Source organism: Lissotriton helveticus, chromosome 2_1, assembly GCF_964261635.1.
Source record: "Lissotriton helveticus chromosome 2_1, aLisHel1.1, whole genome shotgun sequence".
NCBI lineage: Eukaryota > Metazoa > Chordata > Amphibia > Caudata > Salamandridae > Lissotriton > Lissotriton helveticus.
Window position 1 is genome coordinate 1288310461 of NC_136059.1, and position 19475 is coordinate 1288329935.

The following is a 19475-nucleotide window of genomic DNA, read 5'->3' on the forward strand; positions in this document are numbered from 1 at the left end:
CTGATACAAATGTGGCTGCCATTTTTTGTTTGTCAGCAGTCTAGTCTCCATTTCCTCATTTCCAGTAGACTATTTAAGTTGCAGCCTGGCATGAACACTCAGCGCCTCCAGATGCAGCCCATAATTTATTGGTGATTCTGCTTCACTTTGAATGCATGCTTGCATTCTTCTAACACTTTAGCAATTTTGAAAAACACTTGTCTGACTGCTTTTTTTGTTAATTTTATTTTGCAAAAGGAACTGCTTGGTGACTTACATTTTAACCACTTGCACACCACACTTTTGGTGTAGGGATTCCCCGGTCTGCCCAGATCTTGGTTGTTTGTTGTTGGGGGATCACCACACCCAGTGAGACAACTGTGGTGCCATTTTTGGTTGGTTGGTCAGCAGTCTAGTCTCCCCTTCCTCACCTTCACTAGCCTAAATTGCTGCTGGGCCCATCCGAGCCAGTCTGCACCCTGCCAACAGCAGTGACCCTACAGCTCGCACCTCAGTGGAATTAGCAACTACTAGAATCCTCTATTCTAGTGACTATCTCAAAGAGATCAATGCAAAGGCCACTTCTCAGAGGGAGGCCATGTCATTATGTCATACACCTCTCTTACTGGAACCTCACTCTCCTATTGCCTGTAAACATTGCAACTTGACATTTACTGTTGAACTTCCTCATTTGTCCTTCGGTCATCTGGAAAGAATCACCACTGAAGAGGATCTAAGGGGAATTCTTTGCTTATACCCTAGCATACAGTTGTAAACAAATTCAGTCAAGGCTCACCCACTGATGAAGAGCCTACATTGCAATGTACCCTCTCTTCTCAGATATGCTATTGAGATTTGGGACCTCATCGCCTCTCACCAGCCAGATATATCTTCATTTACTGAAACTTGGCTCCATTCGTTGGCGACCCTATGCATTCCTGTAGCCATTCCTTAAAGCTATACATTGTTTAAGCTTAATTGAGAGATTTAAAAAGGGTGCGGAGTTGCTATTGCTTTCAACCCCCGATTAAAGTCACATTAATTGATACACTCTGCAAAGACTGGATAGAACTCTGCATGTTTAACTTGGAGACTTTTCCTGGTGAACCCTGGTGAGGCAACCCCCTGGCCCCAAAAAAGTTTGTAGTCATAAGCTAATGGAAATCCTTGCTCCTCATGTGCTAACCTCCCCAAAATTGCTTTTAGCGCAGAATTTTAACTTCAATGCAGAAATGAGTGCTGATCTCGAAACGCAACTACTCTCTGAATTGGAGAATTTGAAGCTCACCCAGAAAACAACTGTCCACACATTAGACCTTATACTCACGAACCCCCACAGGTGGACCCACCTCTCCTTTAATGTGGTCAGACCACTCCATGATAACCTTTCAACTACCCATTACAGAGAAGGAGTCCAATAAGAGGAATGTTTCAAACAAAAAACACTAGACCCTGGAAGAAAATCTCTGATGCTTCCTTCTCATCAGTCTTCCCTATCCAAAATATGTTCAAAGTTTCTGATATTAAAAACATTCTCACAAATTTCCCAAAATCTTTTTCTCAGGTCTTAGATAAAATGGCACCCCTCAAACTCAGTCACTGCAATTCCAATAAACCACATTCACTCTGGTTTTCGGAAGACCCAAAACGAGAGAAAGCTGCATGCAGAAAATTGTAGAGATGGTTGCATCCCTATAAAGCCCTCCCCAATAAAAACTTACAAATTGGCCCCACATAAATACCATAAAAAGATCAAAGCCACTCGTAAGACACTTTCATTAATAGAATTGACGCTGCACGCAAATCAACGAAAGAACTATTCCTAGTTTTAAATGAATTTATGAAGCCCACTGCCTGCAGCTCAACAATTCTGGCCTCCCAGAAACTTTGTAACTCCCTGGCACACAATGTTGAAGAATAAATTGCAAACATCTACAAAAATCTCTCTATCCACCCCTCTCTGCCCATCGCTGTCCCATCCTCACCCCCATTTTTCGCTCTACAGCTGTTTAAACCCATCATGCCATAACTCACTTTAGAATCATTGAACACAATCAAATCAAGATCACCCTCTGAACTTCCAACCCATATTTTGATTCTTGTGAACACTTGTTTCCCAAATATCACTGCATTGTTCAACCTCTTGCTAAATAAGGTGACTGAACCCCTCACCTGGAAACCCGCTCAGCTGAGGTCCTAACTCTGAAAAACCCTAGTGCAGGTCCAATAAAACTTGCAAACTATGGAACCAAATCCCCTTTGCCTCAGTTCAGTAAAATTTTATAAAGTCTAGTAAATCAACAATTTTCCCACTATCTGAAATCTAATTCCTTTCTCGACAACTCCCAGCCTGGTTTTACAGCCTCACATAGCACTGAAGCTGCACTGGTGGAAGTGCTAGATGACGTTAGACTCTCCCTTGATGATGGCTCTTCTGCCATGCTGGTGCTACTTGACCTGTCCAACACTTTTCAATATATATGTTGCCCCTTTGTTTATAGATCCTGCAGTATGGAGATCATCTCATATGCAGATGACACACAGTTATTTATATCGGATCCTGAATCCACAAAATTTAAATTCAGAGAATTCATGAGGATGATTGCCGTCTGGATGTCCCTAACCTATCTGCAGCTTAACAGCAAAAAGTCTGAGATCTTGTTGTTCGGCAAAGCCCATCACTGGTGGCTGTCTGAATTGGGCTCCACCTCCCAACCTAACAAAGCAGTAAAAACGTGGACATTCTGATAGATGACAACCTTACCATGAAAGAGTAGGTCTGGTCCACTTGCGGCACTAGTTTTGGAATCATGCGAATGATTAGGAAAGTTTTTCAGTGGCTATCTATCCATACAAGGAAAACTCTCACTCAGACCTTGAGGATTAGCTGTTTGGATTACGGTAATGCCTTACTGGTCAGAGCAATGAAACTCTTCTATCAACACTTCAGGCAGTACAGAACACTGATGCATGCATGGGTTGTAAACTGCCCACTCACTCCCTCAGATCCTACTCTTAGATCTCTCCACTTGATCCCTATCAGGAAGAAAATACTTATCAAGCAAGGGCCCCATTTCACTTCAAAACAAACTTCAACAATATCTTCCTACAAGAAATTTGAAATCAAAAGATCAGCATTTACTCTGCCCTTCTTGCATTCATACAGTCAAATATGGTGGCAGAAAGTTATCCTATCTTGGCTCTCATCTTTAGAAAAAAATGCATATCCACAACTGCTCTGATTTTGTCCACTTCAAATAACTCCCTAAAACCTGGCTTTTTAAATCTCCTGTCATTCCTTTCCTCCCCCCCTTCCCCCCAACGTTGCACTCCAGTGCAGAAATGCCCCTGCGGGGATGATCCACTGTGCTATATCAAGTGTATTTAACATAACATGTCATATGTACGCAGTGCTCCGCCCCAACTACGGAGTCTCTACACTTGTAAACTTACTATAAAAATTTGGTTTTGTAAATCATACAAATTAAACTTACACAAGTTTACCTTTGTGATTCAGGCCTCAAAACTAGATTGAATGTGATCTCTCATCCTGAACCCTGACCCTTGCATATTTTTTCCATAATGTGTGCCTTGTTTGTTTAATTTCTATTGATTTATATGTTTTGCTGAGCAACAGAATGTTGGGTTGCAGACAATTTACACCACTTTGTTATCAGGATATAGTTGCAGTTTGGGGATGTGACTCAGCTCACTGAGGGTTTTGTAGGGGGGATAAGATACTAATGTGCTCTGAAACAATTCTCAGTCTGGTTAATGCTTGGTAGTGCCCATTAGGGCCTGCTTCCACATTGGAGCAGTGGCTGAGGGTCCTCCTAGCACCACTTCACCTTCTTGAAGTGTTGTCTTTCCTGCATTGTATTAAAGGTTGAAAGGCTGGACAGCACTCAAAGGGGAGGATGGACAAAGAAGTTTCTGAAGCTGAAGCCCTTAACCTTGATTGGTATGTAGACATTTTTTAATCAACATTTGAATTGCCAGATAATCATAGTTCATAAACCAGGTGGCAAGCACTGGGGTAAGTTATTTACTTGTTAATATTCGTTTTTTGTGGTTTTGAAAAACCTTGAAAGAATTTGTGGAGCTGCCCATCAAAGCAGCAGCTTGATATTAAATAAATAGAAAAAGATTATACAGTTGATAGGAAATAACATATAGACTGGTCCAGAATGAACATTGTGTACAACACATGTCAATTTACCAATTTACTTAGATCTGCCATGGGATCCACATTACTAATACCACAAAATCACATGATCAGTACAACTTTTCTTTTAAAAAGTACATTTTTCTAATTCAATCGTGTAATTCATTGGCTTATCAATAAAGTGCAGTTCAAAATTTACCAGCTAAACAGTATATTTCAAGAACAGTGAATTCAATAAGCAGGAATGGTTAGAATGCAGCCGAGTGCAGACAAAATGGATATAGACAAGGTCTTGTGGGGAGACCAAACAAACATCGCATAATCTGTCCTCCCGTTTTAAACCTTTCCAGGCACCAGCAACAATATGTAATGGCTAAATGTTCATCAGCAATAAATAATACAAAGAGGTGGACTCCATGTTCCAAATTCCAGGTTAAATAAGAATGCAATTATGCTTCAATACAAGTAGAAGCAACAAAATGCAACTTCTAATTACCAGAAACATACTGGCAGAGCTTTAGCTGTCAAACTGCTTTTGATAGTAAGTTTAAAATAAATCTATTGAAAATGAGACATTTTCTTTATATCCAGTTTATGGATACCAGTACCAGTGAAGTGACTGGTCATTTTTAAACAGAGTAAAAACCTTAGTGCTCTGGCCAAAAATTTCTGTATGTAAAAAGACTTGGTAAACACATTTCAAGTCGAATAGCTTCAATCGAGCTCGTATGTTTAAAGTGCAGATTTTTCTAAAATAATTTTGTGCATTACTTTACTTTTATTATTTATACATGTTAAAGGGATGACTAACGGCATACATTTTCAAGCAATCTAATCATGTTTGCAATACCTTAGGGGTCAGGTCAATAAGTACTATATTGTCAGCATGAAGTAATAATGTAATATTTCGATGATCTAACTTTGCAGCTTCCCCTCCCACTTTGTTCTGTGCAGTGGAGAAATAATATATGTACATGAAGAGTAGTAGTGGAGCAAACAAACAACCTTGTTTTAAACAATGTTCTGCTATCATTTTCAGGGAGAGGCCTTGGTCATCTCCTTATAGTATGTGACACCAAGTAGATGAGTAAAGCGCGATTGCTATTTTAAGGTGGAGTTCTGTCATATTTAGGGCACAGAACTTTCACCAAAAGGCAGGTCTGTCAATGAGGTCCAATGAAAAAAAACGATACAGGCCGCGTAGACAGGCATACACATATTTTTCTAAAATCATGTAGAAAGCTGTAATGTTGTTCAGGGTTGAACTGTCTGTTTTAAAACATATTGATATATTCTGCCCAACTTTGCAATTGAATTAAAACACTCTTGGCAAATATTTTTCCAATAGAGTTGAGCAACATAATTTGTCTAAAATGACTCTGAAAATCATGGGACCTTTCTTAGTTAAAGGGGGAATTATACTCCCCTTCCATATATTTGGGACTTGTCCAGTTGTATAACAGTGTTTAAAAAGAAGCATCAAGTAAACCACAAATCTTCCTCCAGTTTTATGATAATGATAAGTAGTTGATCTGGGCCCCTTGTCCCACAAGCTCTGGCACAGGGAATAATGTCCAAAATCTCTTTGATGGACAATAGGAGTCGCATTCCTCTAATGCATGGACACATATATATATATTTTTTCCCAATCTCTGAAGCGCCATAAAAACCAGAGATGCAATTCCACCAGGACTCACTTGACGCAACACATGTCACAAACTAAGTAAATATTTAGTTTGAAACAGATGAAAGGGAAAAGGTAGCTAGATGTGTGTGTGTGTTTCAGCTCTTGGTAATTGATCCAATTTAGGAGAGACAAAGTTGTTTGCACTTGCCAAATTATGACTTTTGCTATCATAATGGCTGCAACAATATTTTTAAAAACTGCATTTGTGCAAGGGACCAAGATGCTGATGATAACATGGCTGAATATGCATAAAATTCAACACAGCATTCTTGAAATAATGTCTTTGAATGAGGAAAATTGGGACAGGCAGCATGGGAAGACTAAAGACTCTGGGTGATATGTGTCCTTTTATACAAACAATTGGATTTTCAGGTTTTTCATCATTATTTTAGTCTGTGATTCTTTTCAGAATGTGGGCAAGGTAGCGAGGGTTCAGCCTGTTGGCTACAACAAAGGGTAAAATAAACAAAATACTAGAAATGGTCTTAAGTTAAGTGCTGCAAGGATATATTTGCTTCCACACTATTACATCTGCAGAAAAGAAAGAACAGTGAAAATACAGACCATTTGGGGTCTAAGGGCTTGATTACGAGTTTGGCAGACAGGGTTACTCCATCACAAATGTGACAGGTATCCTGTCCGCCAAATTACAAATCCATTATATCCAATGAAACTAGTAATATGGTGGACGGCATATCCATTTCGTTTGTGACGGAGCATCCCATTCGCAAAATTAGTAATTAGGCCCTAAGTTTAGCATGCAAAGGAACAGAGAAAGAGAGTTGGCCAACTAATAGAAGACATTTATCAAAAGAACCAGGCATCTGGTGAACATTACACTAAACAAATAGTGTCTTTCAGGTTTTTTCCATGTGTGCCAGGGCAGCATGCAAACAGGAAGGTGTTGATAATTCACTCACATCCAGAATGTACTTCTTGAGCCATTTCCTGAGCACTGCAGATAGATAAAGAAGGGGTGCAAGTGCCTGTTTGCACAGATATTTCCCTGTTAACAGCACATGCAGCAAATGGAGAGCACAATGAGTTAGTCAGTGGTGTAGCTAGGTAGGGAGAGGGGGGACAGTCCGCCCCGGGTGGCACGAGGTTAGGGGGCGGCGGCAGTGTTGGGCGGCAACAGCCCCCGCTCCTCAATGCCTTTGCCACTAGGGGGCAACAAACAGACAAACTACTCACCAGCACCCGCTCCCCTTGCTCTTCGCTGTGACCACCGAGGGGCGGCAAATGCAGAGACCGCCACGGGCGACAATAGGGCTATCTATGCCACTGGAATTAGTGATTGAGCTGCGGACAGCATAGTTCAGAAACATGAGATTGCAACCACCAGGCTTTGTTCCTGCCGCTCTTACATTAATCCAAAGTGTTGTAGAGTATGCGCATGAACTTTCAACAGAATAATTGTGATGGAAAGAGGTGCACAGCTTGTTCTTTACCTCGTCACAGTGTTCATAAAATGACCAGCCCCTCTTGTCATTGCAAGAGCAACGGCGGGCGGAATAGGCCTGCAGCACAAGCTTCCATTGTAGAATGGATATTTTTAAACATCCCTACACTATGTGACAGGCATCAAGCAGTGCCTGCCACATGGTGCAGAGATGTGAAGCTGGGCACCTTGTTGCCCCCAGGCCGCACCGCAGAGGGCTGGGGGTAAAGAGAGGCCATGCTAGGGGCCCCCAATGTTGCATTCTGACAGCCTTACCATGTCAGAAAGGCAGACATGGTATGGCTTTTGGCAACCAACATCATAATCCCTACGGCGCAGCCGCGCCTGGCTCTGCCGTCATTCAAGGGATTATGGTGTGTTCTGATGCACCGAAGGGTCCCTCTACCCGATGGCTCCACCTCCACTTTGTAAAGCGAGGGGTGGTCCGCTGGGGCAGATATCAGTGAGGCTGACATGCCTTCGGTTTTCGATCCACCACTATCATAATCAGCCCCTTTTGTATGCTCTGCAGGTAGGCCACAAATTGGATGAGCTTATAGTAAGAACACCTTTATGACAGTAAATTAAGCTGTCTTTCAGAAGCTCAAACTGCCTTCAGCCTCAATTCCAAATATCTCAGTCATGGCCTGAAATCAACCAGCCAGACGTAAATCAGTTTGCAGAATGTGATATAGAAGACATATCTTACATTAAAAACTGCATTTTGAAACACAACATTTTGGAAAGGAAAACACTCTTAGGGAATCGAGAAATATATACTATGCCACATGAAGTAAAATGTTTGAAATGTAACAGTGTATGTATCATTCAACTGGAATACCCTAAGGATTCTTACACATATTGTTGTGAAATAAATCATTGTGTTTGCTTGTACAGTTACCAACTTGATAGACAAGGCCGTGTAGAGGATAATTACAAACAGAGGGCCGGATTCAGAAAGGTAAACGTACATGTTTGGTGTAAACTTAGACCAAATGTCTAAGTTTACAACTTTAGGAATTCACAGAGGGCATTTAAAAGTACTATCTTTATGTCTGCACTTGGGCTGGATCTCAACCCTAAGTGTGGACATAAAGATAGTACTTTTAAATGCCCTTAGTGAATTACAAAAGTCATAAACTTTTATGTTTGGTCCAAGTTTAGAGCAAACATCTAGGTTTAGCTTTGTGAATCGGGCCTTCTGTTTTAAAGACCTTCTGGTGCTTTGCACCCACCTAACAGAGAGCCCTGACTCACACATTATCACACTCTCCTGTTCTCTCTCTCTCTTTCAAACACATACACACACTCACTTTGTCGGTGTTTCTCGCACCCTTTCTCTCTCTTTCTTCAGACAGCAATGACAACCAGCCAGGGTGGTACTGTTTACACAACCCTTTTGGGCTATCAAACACACAGGCCTGTAAACTGCAATCCATTGGAGGGATCAACAGAGCCTTGGTCCCTGAAAAAAAGTACTTGTCGCGCCCATCAGTACTCACTGTCACAAATTAACCATTGTATATAATGTGCATTTTCCAACACAATGACATTGAGCAGCTTCCTCCACAAATGCAGATCTCCTGCCTTCCTTCACGGTAGGAGCACAGATACATTTTTATGAAATGGATGTGACTAAAAATGACAAGCAGCAGCTTATAAGCCCAATTGCATTCCTCACCCGTTCACCCTTGAAAACCAGATTGACGAGGACATAAACCGCTTGCCTGCTCTGGGGTCCACCTTTGAAAATTTGTGTCATTCTACATCGCATTATCATCACGCAATGCAGCCTGTCTTCAAAGGCTAAGACGTGCAATGAGCTCTAGATGCACTGTAAAGGCTGAATGTAACATTAAACTCAACGTCGGAGACAGAATTTTGTATTTCTGTATATAAATGTGCAATCTTGAAATCGCTGTCAGGCGTTATAGCCTCCAGAAGATGCATTTGGGAGCATGGGAGTTCGCCAGTCATGCATCTTAGAGTGGATAAGCTAACAATAATGACAGGACATGAAAGGAGTAGCTTCAGCTTGGCAGTTTCATCAGCAAGCAAGAGAACCGAAGTCCAAGGGGAGAGGAACAGACAGGCAGAGAGAGGGAGAGAAAGGGAGAGCAAGAAAGAGAGAGGGAAAGAGATGGAGATAGTTTGCACTGCCTTACCTTGCTACTAGGATTGATGCACCTGCGCGTGGGACATGAGGTACGATTTTACTTGGTTTTGAAGGTTTTTAGATGAATAGATAGATTCTTTATTGTATGATTACCAAAAATCCTTTACAAAGACAGTACATAATATGTCATAAAACATACAACTGAATATTAAAGTGTCTATAAAATTATAAAAACATATGTGTCCCATATAAGATTTTAGGACATCTGGGGGGTACAACAAAAAAGCAAAGAAGAGTCACCAGGCAAAACTGGGTGCTTGAGCATGCAATAGGGTGTCATATGGGCATTCATGTGATTATTATGTGCGCAGCCAGACATACGGGATAGTATTTGCAAATACATGCATGATACATCATAACACTTGCATCTGAATATTAAAAGGTCTGTAACATTGTAAAAACATGTGTGTCTCATATAAATGTTTCGGACACATGGGGTGCAGCAGGGAAGTGAAGAGGAATCACCAGGCAAAACTGAAAGGCATAGGTGCTTGGGAATGCGACAAGGTGTCATACAGGCATGCATGTGATTATTGTATACGTGGCTTGGCATGTGGAATAGATTGTAAGACAATACTCCTCCCAAAATAAACTGTACAATGTAAAAAAGTTGAACGGTAGTGCCGGTACACAGTATATAAAATCATATAGTGCCAGTGTAACAGCCTCAGTAGATGATCGTTGGCTCATGTTTTATTTGCTTTTATCACCAGTTCTTGCGTTGTTCGTAGAGTCCTTCCAGCTGCTGCATAGAACTTCCTGATTTGTGCGAGGTCCACCAGCACTGTGGTGGTGTAGATGAACTTTAGAGCCTCCTTGCATGATCTTACACCATTTTGGAGGAACAGAGTCCTTAGATATTGTCACCTCAGACCCAGCAAAGCTGGGCAACAACAGATGATATGCTCTGCTGATTCTATATGATATTGGCGCAAGCAACATCCACTGCTTCTTGGCAGTGTGTTTTTCCAATGGGCCCTGTAGTCCTGTATAGGTAGTGTTAGGAACCTGGTTCTCAAAACATTCTGGAGGGCTTGCCTTCCCAACCCTGCCTTCAGATATGGTTGACATGAAGTGGCTTCGTGTGAATAGACAAGACCCCCTGCGCCGGGGATATGTCTAATACCTTCAAGATCCTGTTGCCCTGAAGTGTTCTTGCCCTGCTTCTTTAACAGGCTTTTTAGGCTGGCCATTCTTTTGGGTGTGTCCGTTAAAAAGGCTGCTGGCAGGCCCAATGTCTTGTTAGGGATCAGGAGATACCTTGACCAGCGACTAGTGTTATCATTAAAAACTTTGAAACACATCTCTGATTGTACCAGGGCCTGCCTTGATCGCACAATAATAGAATTTGACTATATCTATTTTACATTCAATTTCCATTGCTGCAATTTTGAACTCCAGGTGGATCAGTGTGCGCCTTGTTGAATATGGAAGATTAAAAACCTTTCTAAAAGCCATGGTGTGCAGACGCTCCAATTTGTTGGGAAGCATGCGTAGCTTAGTGTTGGAATTAGCTTTGCTTGCATTACTTTTCGGATGCCCTCTGTTGAGTGGCTTTGGAGCTTATGATTTAATTTGCATAAACCATGTGTAACTTTAGCTGCTTTAGCCTCGGGTGATTTGGCCTACAGTGTTGGTCTACCAATGTCTGAGAATTGTACTCCTAAATAAGTGTATTTGTTAGCAGTAGCAATCCTTAATGGGCCGAGATGCCATCCCAATAATGATTTATTTGGTTTATGGCCAAAAAACAGCACCTTCGTTTTTGTTGCGTTGGCTTCAAGTTTATTTTTCAAACTGTAGAGGTGTAGTGACTCCAATGCCCTTTTCATGCCAATTCTATTTTGATCCAGTAGAACGAGGTCGTCTGCGTACTGCTTAATCTGAAGCCTGAGATGGCCTAATTTGGGAGGAAAGATATTACTTTTTAGAGGTGCCTCTCCCAGATCCACAGTGTATAAGTTGAACAATGTGGGGGCCACCACACAGCCCTGTTTTAGCCCTTGGTTTGAGCAGATCTTAGCCATTACACATGTCTGTGTGAGCTTAGTACGAACCCAAGTGCCACTCTGGAGTGTCATGATGGCTGCCAGAAGTTTCCTTGGGATGCCCCACTTTGCGAGTTTTGCTCATATATGTTGTGGTCATTGCCATCAAAGGCCGCACTGTAGCCGACAAAACATGCATAGAGTGGAGGGGTGGTGACCTCTGTGGGCTTGCTTGCCAGGTATGATTGAACAATGGCGTAGTCCAGTGTACATGAATTGGCCTGAAACCCTGTCTGATATAGCGGTATAATTTGGGTTTTTGTTATCCATGCCTCTAGCTCTTTCAGTAGCACTTTTGTAAATGCCTTCCAGTCAACGTCCAACAATACGATCAGTATGTTTGTTCTCTGGGCGGGGAGCAGCCCCTTTTTTATAAATGGGAAGCAAGATAGAGTCTTTCCTTGAGTCTGATACTGCTGAAGTATTGTAGCATTGGAAGATCAAATTATGCATGTGGGAGGCCCAGAAAACTCGATCTTCGTTGAAAATGCTACCTGGTAGCCCATTAAGCCCTGGAGCCCAATCCTTCCTGTTTCCCTAGAGCTTGGTTAGGGTTTCTTTTTCTGTTAGAGAAAATGCTCTGCCTCATTCTTATTGGGGTCAGTGCCCTCTACTTCCATGATTTTAGCCATGGGTTTATCTTGATCAACATAAAGCCTTGTTGCGTGGACTGCCCATTTGTTGGCGGGTACAGCATTGTCTGTATGGCCTCCACCATTCAGACCATTTACATAGCTCCAAAATTCCCCATTCTTATTGGGTGCTAACAGTGCATAAATATCTTTCCATTTTTCTTCTGTATTAGTTTGTTTCGGCAGCCAGACAGTTTTTTATGCAATTTTCTTGATGTTTTCAAGATGCTTTCCGCCCGTGGCCACTTCTCTCTCCTGTAATGTAGCTCAGACAGTCGGCACCTCTTTTTACTCCCTCTGAATTCTTTGTTGTTGAGGAAGTAAATTGGCCCATATCCAGTAGGTTTACCTTTCTGTGTGGAATGCCTTCCTGCGTTAAAAACTTTAAATAGGAATCTAGGATTTCTGACCAACTTTTTCTGAAGGCCACTTGTACATATACCTATTTCCACTTATTATATCTCGCACAACTTGGGGGTCCCCATTTAATTTGTTTTATCAATGCTGATTCGCTGGTTGGATTGAGCATTTTACCAACAGTGAAATGTTCTTCATGCATCATAGTACTTACATCAACAAGAATGGATAATGGATGATGATGATCGCATGTAGTGGTATGTGGCAACTTATATTCTTCACACCTCTTCACTGGTTCTTTCTGAAGAAGATGCTTTTAAATGTAGGTTGTAATTTCCTGTTTGGCTGCCCTATTTGGTTCGCAGCCTCTAGGTTATATTCATTAATGCAGGTTTCCGTGATATTCCTCCCATGCTCCACTTTGCTTTGTTCAGGGTAAAAATTATGTGATACCAAACTCACAAAGTCAATATATAATAATACTTCACCATCACCTCTATGACCAAATAGCCACAGCACTACTACTAGCAGAATACATGTAAACTTCAAAGTAATTAAAGAGGATACATTCAAAAAACCTATCCAATTCCTCAGCCACCAATGACAGCAACCCATGCATAGGAGGAAGGCATGGATGTGACTCTTGTAATGGGGTCTTTGATTGCCAACTCATCAAAGCCCTTTCAGATTGTGGACCTATAGGAAGCTAGATTCCCAGGGACACAAGCAGTCCTCCAGGAAATTATGGCAACTCCAGCCATCAGACAGTATTGAGTAGGCCAATAGTTACCTACCAATGTCTTTTATGCTTGATGTGAAGTACATTGCATGACCTGGTCTACCCTTCTCATTCTTAAATCTCTGAATGAGTGTATCCATCCTGATTTCTCTTAAAACTCTTCAGTGAGAGTTACAAATACCACATACAATATTGTTTAATTACATATATGAAATCTATCTTTTTAGCCAATGTGATTGGTAGCTGTCTTGTGTACTGCTTCCAAATTGATTAGAAATAAGTCTCTGTGCATGTTTCTATTCAGCAATCTGTCACTATTAGTGAATGAGCCAACACTGGATCAATGTTTAGTCCATATTGGTGGTTACTGACATGATAGTGGATTTGAATAGTAAAGCTATTGTTCTCACTGATATCAAAATTATAAAATGTCTCTAGAGAACTCTCACCAGCCTCATAACAATTATACCTATTACAGGGGGAGGTGACTTTATTTTTACATTAGAAACATAAATATATGTTGTTCTTATGTTCTACTACAGACTGCTGTCGCTCCACTTGAACCCATGAAAATGTTTCAGCAGATGTTCTGCATTATGCTTTTTCGACTAGCATTATGAAAAGGCAGCAATCAAGAGAAGATAACAATTTCCCGTGATTACATAGTGGCTGATATTCCTCTATACATGTTAATATTTCTGCAGAATTCATATCCTCGGCCATTAGAAATGTATACTTTTCATTATATGTCATGTCACTTTACTGAAAGATATTGATTCAGCAAATAAGCAAATAACACACTACAAAAATATAATATTCCACACTAGATTCCAGTCGGAATATTGATATGCTTCAGATTCGCTAGCTGGGAAGTAATGAAAGCTCATCTCATGGTGTGTATATTTGTCTTTGACTTCTACAAGAAAGTTAGTTTTTGGAGAGCAAATGAACATATTCATTAATATCATCCCTTATGTAAGTGCTTTGCCTCTTACAGGAATCTATCAAACATGCCACTCCACATTATTCTCTTTAGGCAACTTTTAATATAAGTTCTCTGCAAGACATACATTCAGAACCGGTGTGAGAAAAATATATTTGCTCAATGTATGCTTATTACCCGTTCCCATTATTTACTAAACCTCAAATTTGTGCCTCTATCGAGTACCCCTAACAACATCTTAATAGTCAATTATTCCAAAGCTGCTTTTGTACCATTAAGGTGCTGCAAAACGCATTTACACCTTCTTCCAAACGATTTTCTCTGTTATACTACTTCCTGGGATTTTGTCAGAAACACCACCACCATTTTTAATTGTTTATGATAAAACTGGTCCCCATCCTATAGAAGGAACACAAGATTATATAGCATATATGTTTGCTGTGAAATACTGTTGCATTGATGCTTGCATATTTGTAATCCCTTTGAGACTTTAGAGTACCTAAACATTACAAATATACAGTTCTATGAGATTTTGAATGATTTGAGTGGTTTCAGAAACCTTAATGCTTTCCATTAATGCCAGTAACAAGAGCAGAAGATTTTATACCACTACTGAGATTAAAATATCAGAACGTCTCTTAATTCCCAGAATACAGCAGAATTAAAACTAAATAGTTTATTTAGAGTTTGGCTGATGGGATACCCAATAAAAACATGGCGGATATCCTATCCATTCTATTTCAGGTGCCATAGACTATAACACACTTGTGATATGGTAGAGGGGACATCCTCCGCATTTGTGATGGAGTATACATGTCTGGCAAACCTAAAATAGGGTCCTGAACTACAGTTCCCAGCACGCAATATCACATTTCTTTCAGAGCACTGTAAAAAATGTGCAGTTTAGCACTCACTGACTTTCAGACTCATTTTAGCTCTACGGTTAATAACTTTACTAAAGTTTTAAGAATACTATCCTTACTTAGAGGGGACCTTCAGCCAGCTCTCATCAAAAATTGGTATCTTGTTGTGTCATTCACATTTGTCTTCACATACTACATTATACAGCAAGGGAAATGGTCCTGCCCACCTAAGCAATTGGCTAAAGGTATTATGCGTGATGACACTCTGCCTTTTAACAAGTAGCAGTTACACACACATAATAGAGCCAGTGTTTTCTCTGGCAATGTGCACCATGAAATATATTTATTGTTTGTCATTGTGATTTTTTAGATTGATGAGTGCCTCTTGGTAGTGTCCCCAACACAACAACCATTAACAAAGCCAAATTGTGACATCCAGCACTAGACCTATTGGCTTTGCCACTGCTTTACTGCTGGCCATAAGATTGGAAGGAATTATTTTATAATTCTCAGACATTTTGGCTACATATCTGTTTGTGAGGTTCTGGCTACATATCTGTTTGCATGTATTGCACACAAAATATGGCAGAGATTATCTAGGTATATTTAAAAGATAGTTTGTTTAATTTTGTACTTTTTCAAAATATAGGTGGTGCAGCACTACACCTAGCAACTTTTGTGCTTCAGTTCCAACAAATTATTGCCACCTCCTTTGTTTTCACTGCAACACAATTGGCAACATTCTGAATTGTATGCAAATACAAGATCAAATAGTTATATATTATGTATAGAGAGTAGTTTTTGGTGACTTTCCTAGGCTCTACAAAAGTCGGTCATAATGTGAATTTTGGATCAGTATTATCTGGAAAGGAAATACATTCAGTGGCAGGAATAGTTATTTTCGTTCTTATTTAACATGCTCTAGAGTCAGTAAGTGTCTGGACAACAAACTATAACACAATCTAGCCAATAACTTAGATCAGATGCACACCACCAACTTACATTCTCTGTGTTCCATTAAAATGATTTGGGGTAAGGGCAATGTGCCAACAAGGCCCTTCCCTCTGGAATTTATTGTCCTGCATCTTTGATATAAAATCAACACATATATTTTTGCAAACAACTGAAAGCACACTTCTTCTGTATTTGCTAGCTCTTGAGTGATTCATAGTCAGCCTGATTTATTTTCTTTCACCATGCAACATGCACTTTGTAGCTCGGTTTGCAGGTATGAAAGACAAAATATTAAAATTTAAAAAATACATATTTTTTCTGCACCGAAAAGGTTTTATAATTAACCACCTACAATCATCTGGGCGTACTGTATCAACAACATGCATTAGAAACAGAAATGGCATAAACAAGAACGTAAAAAGATGAGGGACAAATGTGTGTAAATAGAAAATTATATATACGATGCATATATTTTCAATACATTCACTTCAAAAGATAATTAATGTAATAGTTTTATGTAATTATGAACAAAGCCCACATCGTTATATAAAGAAAACAAAATACTGCATGTTGGTTAATCGCTGTTCATCAGCTTAATAATTAATCATGTCAGTGTATGGTGCTGTTATATGCATTGCTCTATTTAATTTGAACCACGCAGGCCCAGATTTACTAAGGGTTTGCATTGCCCTTGCCTCACACAAAGTGAAGCAAGGAAACACAAGCTGTTAATTCAGATTTACTAAGCCACGCAAAGCCACCTTCTGTGGATATGCCTGGCTTAGTAAATCTAGAGTAACGCAAGGTAGCTCAAGTCGTTGCCTTGCATTACTCTGTGATGGGAAGGCGTTCAGTGAGTGGAGTGTGGGCATTCCCATGCATCCGGCCATGGATATTGATGCATTCTTAGATTTACTAAGAATAGTAAATGTGGGAATGCTTAAAAACGGTACACATTACTACATACCCCTTCCCGTGAGGAAGTTCCTAAACCTCCATGATATGATTATTATGACCTTATTCTTCTTTTAGTAACAGATTATTTTCTTATTATTATATGCTAATGTGTATGGACGCCTTACCTGTTTTATACTAATAATGCTTTCCATATACCAATTGTTCTTTATTTTTTCCCCTCCCCGTCTTTTCCTTTTCTTTCTTCTCTCTATTTCTCTTTTTTCTTTTCCTTTTCTTCTTCCTACATTGTATTATTCTCCCTTTTTGCATTGATTGCTTTCTTTTTGTACTGATGATTTGTAAGTTTCATTATGGCAATCTTTCTTTTCAATAAAGTTTCTTTAAACTTAAAAAAAAAATGGTACACATTCCCAACAGACTCCTAAGAAGGAAAATATGTTCATTTCTCCTTGTCATTTCCTCTTTCTATGTGCTGAGACCACTGAGGATTGTTTTTGTGTAGGAATGTGTCAGTTCTTGCACAAAACAATCCTGCCTGTAACGCAAGCACCCTTGCTTAGCAGTGCAAGGATGTCTACATTGGAACGGGCATCACTGAGTGCGCCAGCGCAAAAAGAGAGAGCAGGAATGCACCATATCCTAACTATGGCACATTCCTTCTCTCTTCCTGTCATGCAGGACAGCTCAGTAGGTTGTCTTGCTGTGTTGAATTTCTGGGCCGTAATGTCTTTTTTCCTAAAGGTGGGAGCCAATAACTAAGGCAAATGTGCTGACTGGGACTCATCACATAGATCTAAAAATAAATTGCAGATGCTCACAACAAGTTTTGCATATTATAATAATAAGCTGTGATCCTTACCTTCCTGGACTGCATGGAATGGGTTGTTGCCGTCCACAAATGTCACGGAAAATGTGATCTTTTCCGTCTGCAGGATGTCTTCATTCTGGTTGAGGTCAGCAATGGCCATTCGAAACACTTCATCGTCCCTTTTTGCAGATTCATCAAAAATTGCTCCTGAAAAAAACATACATGCCCTAGTTAGACACTACTCAGCACGGGGAAGAAGCAGAAAAGACTGACGCAGACACAGCTGTCAAAATATTTACTGTCACTGTCAAAACATGTCTCCAATTTTAACAAGTTATGGTAAGAGTTGACTTTTCTGTTCCTGGAATGCTGTAAGTGGCAAGGTCTGTGCCATGCTGCTAGTGGTCGCTTTATGAATGACAGGTGGGAGTCAGTAGCCCTTGGGTGCAAGTCTCATATACAGCAGAGCAACAAATCTATATGACAAGCAGGCAGATCTGGGAGATTTCAATCTTGTGCGCTCTTTTATAAGTTGACAAGTAAACGTGCCCATGACAAAGGATCTATGGTGAGGAACCGCATAACATATGACTCATTTAAGGACCATAGCAGCACAGGTAAATAAAATTCTTGCATATCTGTATGGCAAATTATTAACAATTAAGAAGATTTCATGTTGCGCGGCTTTATGTAGAGCTGGCCAATGAAAATATTTTGATACATAATTTGGAAGCTGAACATATGTTGTTTCCTTCCTTTTCACGAAAATTTGTCAGATTTTGCTTGCCTAAGACATTTATTTTGTAATGCATACTATGTATGGCTATTTATGGTTATTGCTGTTAGCATTATATTGTTCCTTCCTTTCTCTTCACCTTGTTTTTTCTTCCAGAGGTATGTTCTGCCTTTTCTGTTCCTTCTCGCCTTTTTATCCTTGCACTTTAAAATGTTCCCATATTTTTAATTAATTGTAAGTCGTGTGGAAGGTAGATAGGTAAATAAGTGAATCAATCAGTAATTTGAGAGACATAAGTAACCAGCCTTGCAGATCTGGGAAGTAGCATGTAGTTATTTAAACGAGAAATACAAGTAATACAATTTAACTGCCTAATTGATTTTTGTCTTAAAACCCAGTGAAAGCAAATTAGCTGCTTTTGAAGACATTTTATAGGATCTGTATTGGCCTATGTGAATACCTAATGCACAATATTGAACTCTAGTGTTCGGATAAAGTATTGAACGTAGGATCACATTGGAAGTGATGCCCTAAGAAAAGCGTTATAAAAAGTCCTCTATGTTAATAGGGTGTCTGCATTCTGTTGATACCAAATTGACAGGCAGTCACGTCACCAAGGATACATGCGTCAAAAAATATGCCAAATAAATGATTTAGGAAGTAACTCTCCTGTCGGCATTTCACGTAATTATATTTTGTAAAAATATAGAGAGAGCCTATTAATACAAACAGACGGCCTGTTTACTGCAGAACAGTCTTTCCTGTCATATCAATAATTCCGAGAGAAGTCTATGACGATGTGTTTGATCTCTGGAGAGAGCACTGCATATTTCAGCATTTTATCGAGTGGTTCACAGGACTTTTTGCTTTTGTGGTCGCCTACTTTTCAAAATATTTCTCAATTTAAAGTATGGAATGGATTTTTTTATAATTAGATTCTTAGTGATCTCGTCAAGCAGCATTGAAAAATGAACTTGTTTCTTTTTAAATACATTAGCCATTGCACATATTCCCTCTTACTTGTTCGTC

General features: G+C 39.9%; 1 protein-coding gene across 1 annotated transcript in view; it reads right to left on the reverse strand.

Annotated features, from left to right (window-relative positions):
• The window catches only part of GRID2 (glutamate ionotropic receptor delta type subunit 2), a 2545914-nt gene that overhangs the window by 2046557 nt on the left and 479882 nt on the right, over positions 1 to 19475 (reverse strand). The window contains exon 2 of the mRNA XM_078676229.1: positions 17762 to 17917. Within this exon, the coding sequence (XP_078532355.1) occupies positions 17762 to 17917 (156 nt within the window). The remainder of the gene's footprint in view (positions 1 to 17761; positions 17918 to 19475) is intronic.